This window comes from Macrosteles quadrilineatus, unplaced genomic scaffold (genome assembly GCF_028750875.1).
Source record: "Macrosteles quadrilineatus isolate MER2022 unplaced genomic scaffold, UCM_ALF_1.0 Scaffold_3__2_contigs__length_128488019, whole genome shotgun sequence".
Classification (NCBI taxonomy): domain Eukaryota; kingdom Metazoa; phylum Arthropoda; class Insecta; order Hemiptera; family Cicadellidae; genus Macrosteles; species Macrosteles quadrilineatus.
In genome coordinates, this window is record NW_026542596.1 from 96,340,212 (window position 1) to 96,352,272 (window position 12,061).

General features: G+C 36.0%; 1 protein-coding gene across 1 annotated transcript in view; it reads left to right on the forward strand.

Annotated features, from left to right (window-relative positions):
- Positions 1 to 12,061, forward strand: part of LOC128989784 (transcription factor Ken 2-like) — a 49,811-nt gene that overhangs the window by 17,942 nt on the left and 19,808 nt on the right. The window contains exon 2 of the mRNA XM_054411829.1: positions 11,294 to 11,609. Coding sequence (XP_054267804.1) covers positions 11,298 to 11,609 — 312 coding nt within the window. The 5' untranslated portion in view covers positions 11,294 to 11,297. The remainder of the gene's footprint in view (positions 1 to 11,293; positions 11,610 to 12,061) is intronic.

Here is a 12,061-nt window from a genome sequence, read left to right on the forward strand (position 1 = left end):
GAAGAACCAAACAGTCTAAAGGAAAGATTTCTGGAAGCAATGGCTGACAATCGATTGACTAATAAAACAATCATTAACATTTCGTACAAACATACAAACTTACGTTTAATTGAACCAGCATGATCAGACTATTGAAACGGGGTTTTATGGGGTGAAAATTGATTTTTCTAATTTTTTACCCTCAAAACATAGAATTTCCCAATTTCTCTCTCTTAAAACAGTGAAGTGTTTTTGTTCGGTATTGGTTATGGAGAAAATTCAAATATAAATTGTTGATTTAAATTCCCATGTTTAAGGAAAATAATCAATTGTTATAGGCCTAGGTTGCTTGTTTATGTTATTATTTTGATCAAACTTGGCACATTTATTTTTTTTATTACCAATCCTTTAATATTTTAGCCTACAGTAAAACATCAATAACTCGACAATTTTTAGACCCAGAGATTGTCGAGTTTGGGGTTGTTGAGTCATACAGAACAGACTAATTTTACATATATAAGTTGATTACTTGCATGAGTATTTTTACATATTGAGTGAGTAAACAATGAACTACAAAAAATCTCAAATATTCAACAATTAGATATACCTAAAACTAAATTTTCTGAAAATTTAGGCGTGTGCCCTTGCCCTTGCCCTGTAAGCTGTTGACTGTTGAGTTACACAGACTTTTGAACTACCGTACCTGGTGTTGAGTTAGTGAGGTTCTATAGTACTGTACTAACAATGTTTATAAGCCTCCCTGTAACGGCAAACCTAAGTGCTTGTTAAACATAGTGTTATTTTCAATCTGACATTTTTAAAGAAATAGCTAGGTGAAAATCCAAGCAGGCAAATGGAAATTTGCTTAGTCTGCAGGTTTGATGCAGCCGGGGTATTTAATAATATTGCTGGGTAAGTTAAGAGACATTAAATTAGTAGGTAAATTCTAGACACTAAATTAGCAGGTAAATTCTATAGTGCTTGGAATAGACTGAGTAAAGTAAATTAAAACCACATCTTTAAAAAGAGCTATTGGATTTGGACATATCTATGGGCTTAAGCTAGATATGTCTAAGTAGTTATAGGTTCAAAGAATTAAAATTACCTGTTCTATCATATTTGTCTGAAAAATATTTCTTTATAGTATAGCAGAATTTGTTCTAAGAGGCATAAACACTAGTAAAGATGTCAATATATATTGCAAATTACTTCTCTTAATTTTCAAACGCCATCACAAGTTTAGGAATCAATAAGTTTATAAAACAATTTATTAAGGCCTTTAAAAATGCTGAATAATTCTGAACTCTGAAGTATGTATTCAAAACTTGAGTATTGAATTATTGAATAGTAAAAGTATCAATTTGATCACTAACGAAACATAAAACCAAAACCCAAACTTGTTGATTTTAATTGGTAACAATTGATAATATGATGGACTAAGACTAAAGAAGGTTTTATCGATAAATCCCCTGATTATTTTTAGCCCTTACAATGCCTGTTTATCTGGCCGAGGGAGTGTTTCCCTCCCGCTGGAAAACAGCAAGCCTTGTCTGTGCTTGTGCAGAAGGGAAAGGGAGACTCAGACCTGCCATCCTAATTACAGACCTCTCTGTATGTTGGACACGGCTGGGAAAGTCCTTAAGAAGTCAATTTGTTCCTGACTGAATTCAGGTGTGGTCACTTCAGAGAACCATTCTTCTGGTTAGTATGGCATTAGGAAGGGGGGCAGTGAATGGTCGACACTATTAAGGAGCTAAAGCGAGCTGTAATGAGAGCTGAGGATTTTCATTGTAGGTGTTAGCCTCCGGATTGCAAAATAATATTTAAAAAGTTCAAATACCTGCTATTAAGCAGTCCAACGTTGTTGTAAACACAAAATAGTTGCGTGGCACCATCATCAGGCTGTACAAGGACGGTTTTCTTTCTTCATACGAAGAGCGTCATATTGTTTACACAAAAATAGTAAATAGGCTAGACATTTAAACATGACACAAACACGAATACGAGACATTTATGGTAACTGATCAGTTAAGAAGACAGACGATGCCAGAAGACTCAAATTCCGCCGGGTTAGCGTCGTCTGTTTTCTGAACTGATCAGTTACCATAAATGTCTCGTATTCGTGTTTGTGTCCTGTTTGAATGTCTATTTATTATTTTTGTGTAAACAATACAACGCTCTTCGTATGAATAAAGAAAACCGTCCTTGTTCAGCCTGAAGATGGTGCCACAAAGGCACCGAAACTAGTTGTGTTTACAACAACGTTGGATTGCTTAATAGCTGAGGATATTAACCAACACTCTTGTCAAGTTGTACTGCTCGTAACACTTGAAATGCGAAACTCATTTAATTCTGTTAGGTGGTGCGATATGCTAGACTCTCTGGAGAACACGACCTCCCCAAGACCCGGCGTCTGATGCGCATAATAGAATACTAACTCCAGTTCTGCCTCCTCATTAATGACATTCTGGAAGGCATCCAGATGATGTGTAGCCACCACTCCTTGTGCCGCTCAAGGATCCTGGAACATGGCCTACAAAAGCCTCCTGAGGTCTGAGATGCCTGCAGAAACTGTCTTAGTTGGGTACAGAAATGACAGTGCGCCTTTAATAGCTGTACGTAGCATTGAGCTGGCCCAGGTAAAACTGAAACCAAGTAGGCTAATGCGCACCATCAACGCATGGATGGCAGACAACGATTTCTCACTCGCTCTAAGCAAAACTGAGATTGTGATTCTGACCAAATATATTATTGATACTAACCATAATGCCATTGAAGGTGGGGAACATTGAAGTTCAAAACATTTGTGCACCAAGCACCTTTGGGTCATGTTGGTCAATAAGCTTAGCTGGCAGGACCAGATCCTCCATATGGCAGAAAAGGCCGCTAAAGTGGTTTTTTCCCTTAGTCGGTTTTAATAGCGAATGTTGAAGGCCAACGGTCCAGTCACAGGACTGTTGATGTCTCTGCAAGGTCCAGTCTGTACTCCTTATGGTGCTGATGTGTGGGCAGACACACTCATTAAAGAGGTAGGCTGTACATGATGCAGCTTGGCCGAGTGCAGAGTCAGGCAGCACTTAGGGTAGCATCCCCATACCTAATATTTAGTGTCCAAATCCACTGTTCAAAGACAGAAGTGCACCCACACCTATTGCCTCTGGTAGGATAGCTGGGAACAGGAGACACGGGGAAACTGGACTAGGCCAGACTACAGCAAGTCCAGGCTTGGGTCAATCAGCGGTAAGGAGAGGTCTAGATTATCACCTCACCCGATTCCTAACAGTTCACAGATTTTTCCAGTTCTACCAGTTCAAGATGGGTAAAGCCGTGTCACCCAATTGCATCTACTGCCCAAGCACTCCTGACGACGCTTAAAACACCTTTTCTCACTGCTCCCGTTGAGAAAGGCCCTACCTTGAAGCGAAAAACAATGAAGGCATACAGTAGTAGGTACTTCTGTTGGTGGACATGGTCATCTCGATGATGATGGAGGGTAAGGACAAGTAGACCTGTGTGTCCCATTTGGTCCAGGGTATTATCCGTTCCAAGACCAAGATCAAGGCGGTTTAGGTCATAAAAAGTGTGAATGCCAGAAACGTTGGGAGCCTAGCCCTTAGGCTAGCGCGCCTAGCTTTAGGCTAGGACGTTGGTCTTGACTTAAATAAAGAAATGTGACAACAACCCCAAGTCTCTGACCAACAGAGTAGAGGGTTTTTTTAGTAAGTAGTCTGATCCATTCAGGTGTCTCACACCATACAAGCGTGCCACCTGTGTGCGTGAAAGTATTTTCCCTCACTTTCAAAAAAGTAAATAAGAAACACTTTTTACCGACTAGCCTATTTATTTGGGTCAAAGGAGTAGGGGTCAAGTAAGTTAATATTATTTGTAAGTATGATTTAGGCTTATAAAACTAACTTATCAGGGTCACAAATATACGTAACTTACAAGGTCATCATCACAAACTGTGGATCATGGCTTGTAGGTCTCGGCTGCTTAAAGGGTTGATGATCAACATAAGCTTTTAAAATATCTTCGGCAATATTTCCAATTTATTTCACCAGCAACAACATGATTAGTACCTGTTCTGTTCAGGAGAAATAGAATAGGCCCACCTACGATCTAACTTCTTAGGCTAAAACTGTAGAAAATCATAAAATTCTCCTTAAGTTCTTTGTTTATTCACACTTTGTATCACATAAACTTAAATTACAAAAATTATTATACCTTTATACCACGTCATTGTCAATAACATTAACAACTTTTTATTTTGAAAACGAAATGTATTTTTAAAAAGTTCTTTGCTGGCTAGCAGAGCAGACGATTCTCGCGGTTGTGTTTTACAAAACTATTCAAAATTACAAATAAGAAAAAAATCTTGTTTATTAAAACAGACCAGTAGAAACCAAATTCCTGAAGTGTGCTATAATCATAGACCAACCAACATTAGGGAGTATGTTTTATTATACATAAAACTGTTCTATGGTTTTATTAGACTTCCCATCCCATTGTAAACTTTTAAAGCTCGTTTTTCGTGGCTAGTTCATGTCCGGTGACACTGGTAACTAGTGTTGACGAAATTTAGTTTCTATTAATTTAGAGTTAATTTCGTGATTTGTGCTTTACTGTTTGGTTATATAACTAGAGGAGGAGCTAAAGTTTATGATTAAATCGTTTTATTTGGCCAAAGAGTGTTTTAAATGACTAAAATAACAAGAAACAAATTGTAAACAAAAGACGACCTCTACAGAGCACCGGACAGAACAAACGAATAGCGATCAAATTTGCTTCATCCGTTCCATACACTGAGCTAAAATTATAACTGGAGGTAGCACTGCCATGGCAGAAGTCTGTCAAAAGCGAGTCGCTGATTTTGTTAGGTTGGTATAGCAGTAAGTTTTCTTACCATAGCAATAACATGGCTTCTTATACCTAGGTTGGTATAGCAGTGAGTATTTTTGTCATACTTGAATACTTTTAATACTTTAATAATTTTCTTTGAAATGGCGACCATACAAAGTAGGTATTTTAAGCCAAGTATAATAATAGCCATAGCAATAATATGGCTTCTTATAACTCACACCTCACGCAAACATGGCGGCTGGCGACACGCATCTTTGACATTCAGTGCTACCTCCAGTTAGAATTATAGCTCAGTGGTTCCATAAGGATGGAAAATCTTAAGGGAGCATGTTTTAAAGTAAAGGGAGTATGTTTTATCTATGGTTTTATCTATGATTATAATAAATGCCAAGAAATAGATTGTACAGTAATATCATAGATATTGTACCATAGTTAACCATATATATGGTTAACCTATTAGTTATCCAAGGAGAAATTTCAATTATTCGTTCGAATAATTTATAAATGAGTCAACTTGATTGTAAATAATATACTTTTTTATTTTAATATACTGGCTTTGATCCAATACCGATCAAAAATAATAATAATAATATATCGCTTACAATACGGCGATTTCAATTACACCATGAAATTCTTAAATCATTTTATACGAATTCATTTTAAGTTAAAACACTTTTGTTGAAAAAGAAACAGTTATTATTGTGAAATGAATGTAAACGGGGGACTTATAAATGTAAATCCATCATCCAACTTTTGTTGGTGAAAGGTGAAAGATGAAGGAATCATGCGTATTCAAGTGTAAGACCCCATTCGCTAATTGTACATACAGGGTGAGTTTTAATTGTCCCCCCCCCAACTTTTTTCTACATTTTTTTCAAATATCAATCCCAGACCACTTCCAAACATTGTTGGGTAGTAAGTACTTCATTTTGACAAGGTGGTCATTTCCGGCCGCCATCTTGGATCCACCATATTGGATGCAAAATCTTTTTTTCAAATGTAAAGGTGGGGTTGTGACCCATTATTTCGAACTACATTTTTACCCTGATTACAATGCCGCAAACCGTTTTTAAAAATCTTGATTCATTTTAAAGTTATGAGGGCTTTTTAAAACTTTATTATTAGCCCATTTTAACATTGTGCATTTACAAACTAAGACCATAATCTCAAAATAGTGCTAGATAAAGATAAGTATACTATACCAGTAATTGTCCACCTATTTTCACTTGGTTATGACTGATGTATTTTTTTCGGCCGCCATCTTGGATCCGCCATTTTGAAATGTGATAAATTATTTTAAATATGAAGGGGGTGTTGTGACCCATCATTTCGAACTACTTTTTTAAGCTTAACTCAATGCCGCAATCCATTTTTTGTTATCAAGTTTTATTTATGAAATATTGCAATTTTTTTGTTAAAAATGTCAATATTTCAAAATCAAAAAATTAAAATGAAAAACGGATCATGGAATTAAGATCAGCTTAAAAAAGTAGCTCGAAATGATGGGTCACAACACCCCCTTCATATTTAAAATAATTTATCACATTTCAAAATGGCGGATCCAAGATGGCGGCCGAAAAAAATACATCAGTCATAACCAAGTGAAAATAGGTGGACAATTACTGGTAGTGTATACTTATCTTTATCTAGCACTATTTTGAGATTATGGTCTTAGTTTGTAAATGCACAATGTTAAAATGGGCTAATAATAAAGTTTTAAAAAGCTCTCATAACTTTAAAATGAATCAAGATTTTTAAAAACGGTTTGCGGCATTGTAATCAGGGTAAAAATGTAGTTCGAAATAATGGGTCACAACCCCACCTTTACATTTGAAAAAAAAATTTTGCATCCAATATGGCGGATCCAAGATGGCGGCCGGAAATGACCACCTTGTCAAAATGAAGTACTTACTACACAACAATGTTTGGAAGTGGTCTGGGATTGATATTTGAAAAAATGTAGAAAAAAGTTGGGGGGGGGGACAATTAAAACTCACCCTGTATAATAGGTAGATTCTACAAAACGAATAATTGTTTGAGAGTTTTTTTGCTACGAGGTGAAATAAACCCACATATAAAACATACTTCCATAGATAAAACTACTATGATATCCAATAAATTTTAAATTGGTTGCTTTTAATTGGCTTTGGTCATGAAGAGTGAGATGCATATCTCAATCTCAATTATAAGTTTCGTTTCAACTTAGCAACTACTTCGGTATCCAATAGTCAATGGTTTCAGTTATACAACATTAGGCTATTTCATCGATCTCTGTAGTAATAATAGAGATCGATGGGATATTTATATTAAATTTTCATTGGTGTTCACTTTTTAATTCACATCAAACCCGTTAAAGAAAGTTGGTAAGCACCAAAAATGACAAGATAAAAAACATACTGAATTCAAAGATTAGTGATGATAGCAAACTGAAACTCTACAAAAAAACTTAAACTTAAGGGGGGCGAAGCCCTTCTCAAAGGAAGTGACCTTTTCAGAAACCATTTGTCACTCCGCTCGAACATAAGATTTACAATGGCACATCAATCTTTAACATCGGTTAAGTAGGACGGCTGAAAAAAGGATGTAACAGAACATCCTTGATTTATTAATGTTATAGTTGGATAGATATTGTTAATTAATATTGATGTAGGCATAATACTCTTGTAAACACTCCCTACCTTTCACTCAACGTTGGTAAAGGTACCTATCACCATATTGACTATATATCACTATTGTGTTATAAAATAGTCAATGCTATCACGCAACAATTTGTATGAACTAGTTCGAGCAAGGCGAAAAAGATGTGGTAGGCCTATTACAATGGATGAGGGGTAATTTGTAATACAGCACAGATATTCCATAAACAGTAGTTTTTCTGCATTCTTCCTGTCCATTAAACCTCTGTTTCTATTGGCTTCGTTGCATGTTTAATGAGTTTTATCATAGATAAAACATACTCTTTTATCTAGATCAGAAAATGTATGTATGAACTGGATAAATATTTCCATTTTCACTAAAGTCATTGAAAATGCAAATGTGTGTACATTATTTCAACCGTACCGCCAGCATTACAGTATAGTAAGCTTTTAGAGCCATTCTTTAATCAATAAGCAATATGCGTGGATTTTAATTTTATATACTTAACCCATTTTATCCGACTTTGACCACAGTCACCTTTCTTTGACTGTACAGCAACATGAGATCGTGTAAAAATGCCACTAGCAAAACTGGCATAGACACGATACAAGAAAAAATTAGCAAAAGTACTGTACTATCCGACCACATGTGGCCATGTGGGTGGACTGAACCTGGACTTCTGTTGTGTTTGTGTGTAAATGTAAACAAAGTAAACATGATCATGAACATAACATAACCTCATTATTTATCCAATTAGCTCAAATCTGAAGTGTTACGATTTGTATTTGTGATGTCTTTTGCGCTCTTATAGTTGGTATCTAAATATTATTCCTACAGTAGTCAGGTTTTTTTATCACTTGTTCGTTGGTGCTCACAGTGTAGTTTTCTACCACTTTATACAAGTAACTTTGGGGCTTCCTTGTAACCTTAGTCTTGATCTGGCTTGATACTGTGAAAGTTATAAAATTATGATATAGGCTAGCTCTATTACCAAAATGATTATTGGGTCTTGAAGGATCTCTATAATTTTCAAATTTGACTAATTAACTTATTCTGGTGCCCTTCGATGATAGTTCGAACTTATCATTGTGGCTGTAGGTCCCTAGAAATTCATAATAAGTTATAAGCATGGGAGCAAGCTGGTTTAGTGGTAGAGCACAGGACTTTGATTCCTGAGGCCCCGGGTTCAAATCCCGCCAAATCACCAATGGGTTTTATCTAAGTGATATGTTAATGCTGCAACACCAGGGCTAGCCTGAAGTAATGTGAAAAACCACCTAGGACTCGTGTCCTAGGCTAGCGTCCTAAGGCAAAATAATATACCGGCATGCATTATCTATAAGTTATCTTTCCAAAAATGTTGATTTTGACAACATTTTCACTCCAACATCTAAGTCGTTTAAGGTAAATATAATTTAATATAAGTAATAATAAACTTACTACTGTAAGCTAAGTAACTTACTTAAATGTGTTATTTGTAGGTAAACATGTCAAGGTGGTTCCCAAAGCTGTGGGAGTTTTAATGGTGACCTTCCGATCAAAACAAGTTGAAGCAAACCAAACTTTGATATATAGCCTACCTAACCATCGAGTATACTTAGGCCTACTTTTAGACTGATCTCAGTCAAGAATAAATTTTGGAGGAAAATCTTTTTTTACAATAGGTATCGTTAAATTATAAAACTACAATTTGGTTTGTTGAGTCATTTGATCCCAACTTCTCATCATCCAGACGTCATGATTAGCCTAACTAAAAAATAAGTCTGAATTCATGAGGTAACTTAGCTTTGTTTCGTGTAACATTTCAGGCCTGGATGCATCAAATAAACTAATAACGATTACCACTAGCATTGTTGTAATATAATGCCTAAACCTAATAAGTTAAGTTTTAGAATCAACTTTTAGCTATAGGCTACGTTAATATATAAAGTATAAAAAATATAATTCTATTATGGGGGAGTAGCTGTATCTGTGCAGGTATATTGTCTTCGCCATTAGCATTTTATAGTTAAGGAATCACTTAAACGGTTTAAAGGGTAGCCTACCCTAATTAGTCCAAATCCTACTAGCCTACACATCTTCAATCATGGTCACTTTAAAAAACTATAAACACAGCCCAGGTATTATAATATAAAATAAACATAGCATAACTAAACTTAGTGGCTTATAGGGACATCAGTCCCTAAAAAGCTCAAATGTAAAACTACTTATTGCAATTCCGGTATTGAAACAAATTTAGAATAACATTATCTATGTGTCAGGATAGGTATCCCTATGTACACCATATCTTTTGTGTAAACAGTTTGTTGTCCGTCTTTGTTTGCTTTATTTGTTGATGTTATTTTCAATAAATAATTCGAATCACTCCAAGTTTAACATGAAAAGGCAGCAAACATATCATTGTTTGTGAATAAATACTGGTTCACTAAGGTAGCTTTGGTCTTGTGGTTAATGAGTATAAATAAAAACTTCCCCGATTGGAATTTCAGAAATTGTCTTCGTCAAATAAATGAAAAGGCAAATATTGGTGTTTTGAGATAAGCTTATTTCTTGGCCAAACCCGCCAATTATCCCAGTTATTATTTCTAAGTTTATACTCATTTTGTTAAGGTTGAACAAAATTAGTGTAAAGTAAAGTCATCTTATTAACCAAACTTAACCCTAGATTTTGTTTCTGATCGACATAAAAAAAACGTCTGTAAGTTTGCGTGGTGGTATTCGTCCTAAAGGTGCAATTGACTTTATATATGCTATCAAAATAGGCCTGCTGATTCCTACTTATTTTGCGACTGGTTAGGGTTCCATTACCCAGTTAACGAAACAATTAAGAATTTCTCCATTTAATCTTGAATCATTTATTATTTAGTCAATGTTGTTATTTCATGTTAAACATTTCTTCAACACAACAATACCGGTAACCTTCAAATTAAAATAAAATAACTTATTTTTTCAGCCATTCTAAGCTCAATTCCTTCTCCTATGATTCTACTACTTCATACGCATAACTAAGTTACTTAAAAATACACAAATTTGCAAATTGAACAGTAAAATAATTGATTTCCAAATTCTAAGACGTAACTAAAAAGTCTTAATTAAGTTATTATAGGAAACGTTAACCCTGGTTTTATATGGTATACATTGTGGTACATTGCAGAATTGACTGGCAAATGAGTAATCAAAATGTAATATTGCTTATTTGCTCAGTGATAAATCACAATCAGCTGTATTGAAGTACCGGTAAACAAAAATCAGTAGTAAATGGCTTATAATGATATTCTTATGGAGAGAACATTTTACCTTATGTCTAATTTTGTGTTAAAATTTGGGGAATTTCACTATTTTTCCCGCCGTCACGGAGTCGAGACCTTTAATTTGCGCCCTCTCCCATCGTTCTACGACTTCCCAGTCGCCCACAATTTTGACGCAAAGAATCGGCTTACGTAATTAATATATAGATTAATAGTAGCCTAGTTAAAAATGACTCACATGTCAAAACTCGTAGGCCTATTAATAACTTAGTATTTAGTTCGTGCAAACTTCAGAAAAACGGGTAGGGACTTTGTTTAGTGAGTTGAAAATAGTTGATTTGGCTGCAATACAAAATATAAACATTCTTAAATGAAAAACAAATAATTGGCAAACAATGGCCAACTGTTGATCATATACCTACTTAAATTATAGCCTACCTTGTGTCAACAATTCTTAAACTAAATACATTTTTTAAGCAAATTCTTGAGTTACCAATTTGCAGCCACAGTAAAATTGCTTTAGAAGAAATTCACTATAATTTTACTCACCAGTCTCCTGTATGTTACAGACATATGATGTTTGGCTCGGAAGGCGACTGCAGCGGTCTACTGACCCTCCACTACGGCAAGCACCATACGTCACTAGTCTCGGAGATCCGGCAGTGGTTCGACGCAGAGAGCTTCGCAGACGTGAGGCTCCTGTGTCGTGGAGGCACGCTGCTGGCTCACCGACTAGTGCTGGCGAGTGCGAGTCCGCTGCTGTGCAGGATCCTGCAGGACTGCGGTCGAGGCGAGCCCACAGTCACAGTGCAGTTGCCAGACATATCATTCACCAACATGAAGTGCATGCTGGACTTCCTGTACACCGGCCAGGCCTGCGTCAAGGTGAAGGGTTATTTGTCAAAGTATGATTTATTTAGATATCTTGTAAAAAAATATCTTGTATTTTTGCACACACAGTTGCAGTGTGTGTCTGTATGTTTTGCTGGGCAGCAAAATTGAAAGCTACACCAGAGTCCCCACAATCCAAACTTATTGGGACCAAATCCTCCTTGGATTACCAAATTTTTTGGATCAGCCAAAACTCCAGTAAAGTTGGATGAAAACCCAAAAACAATTTATTTTCTGGCTCTAAATTACCACGATTACGATTTCTGGCTCCTACGATCACGACAACATTGTGATCGTCTCCTTCGATCGTGTTCTTCTTATTACAGAATGACTTTAAAGGAGAAACGCCCGGCTATAGGTAAAGTGGGACACTGGGTGTAATCGGGGCTATAGAATACAGGGGCTGGCTCACGTCGACTAGCAAAGTGGTCCCACTGCCGTGTGGC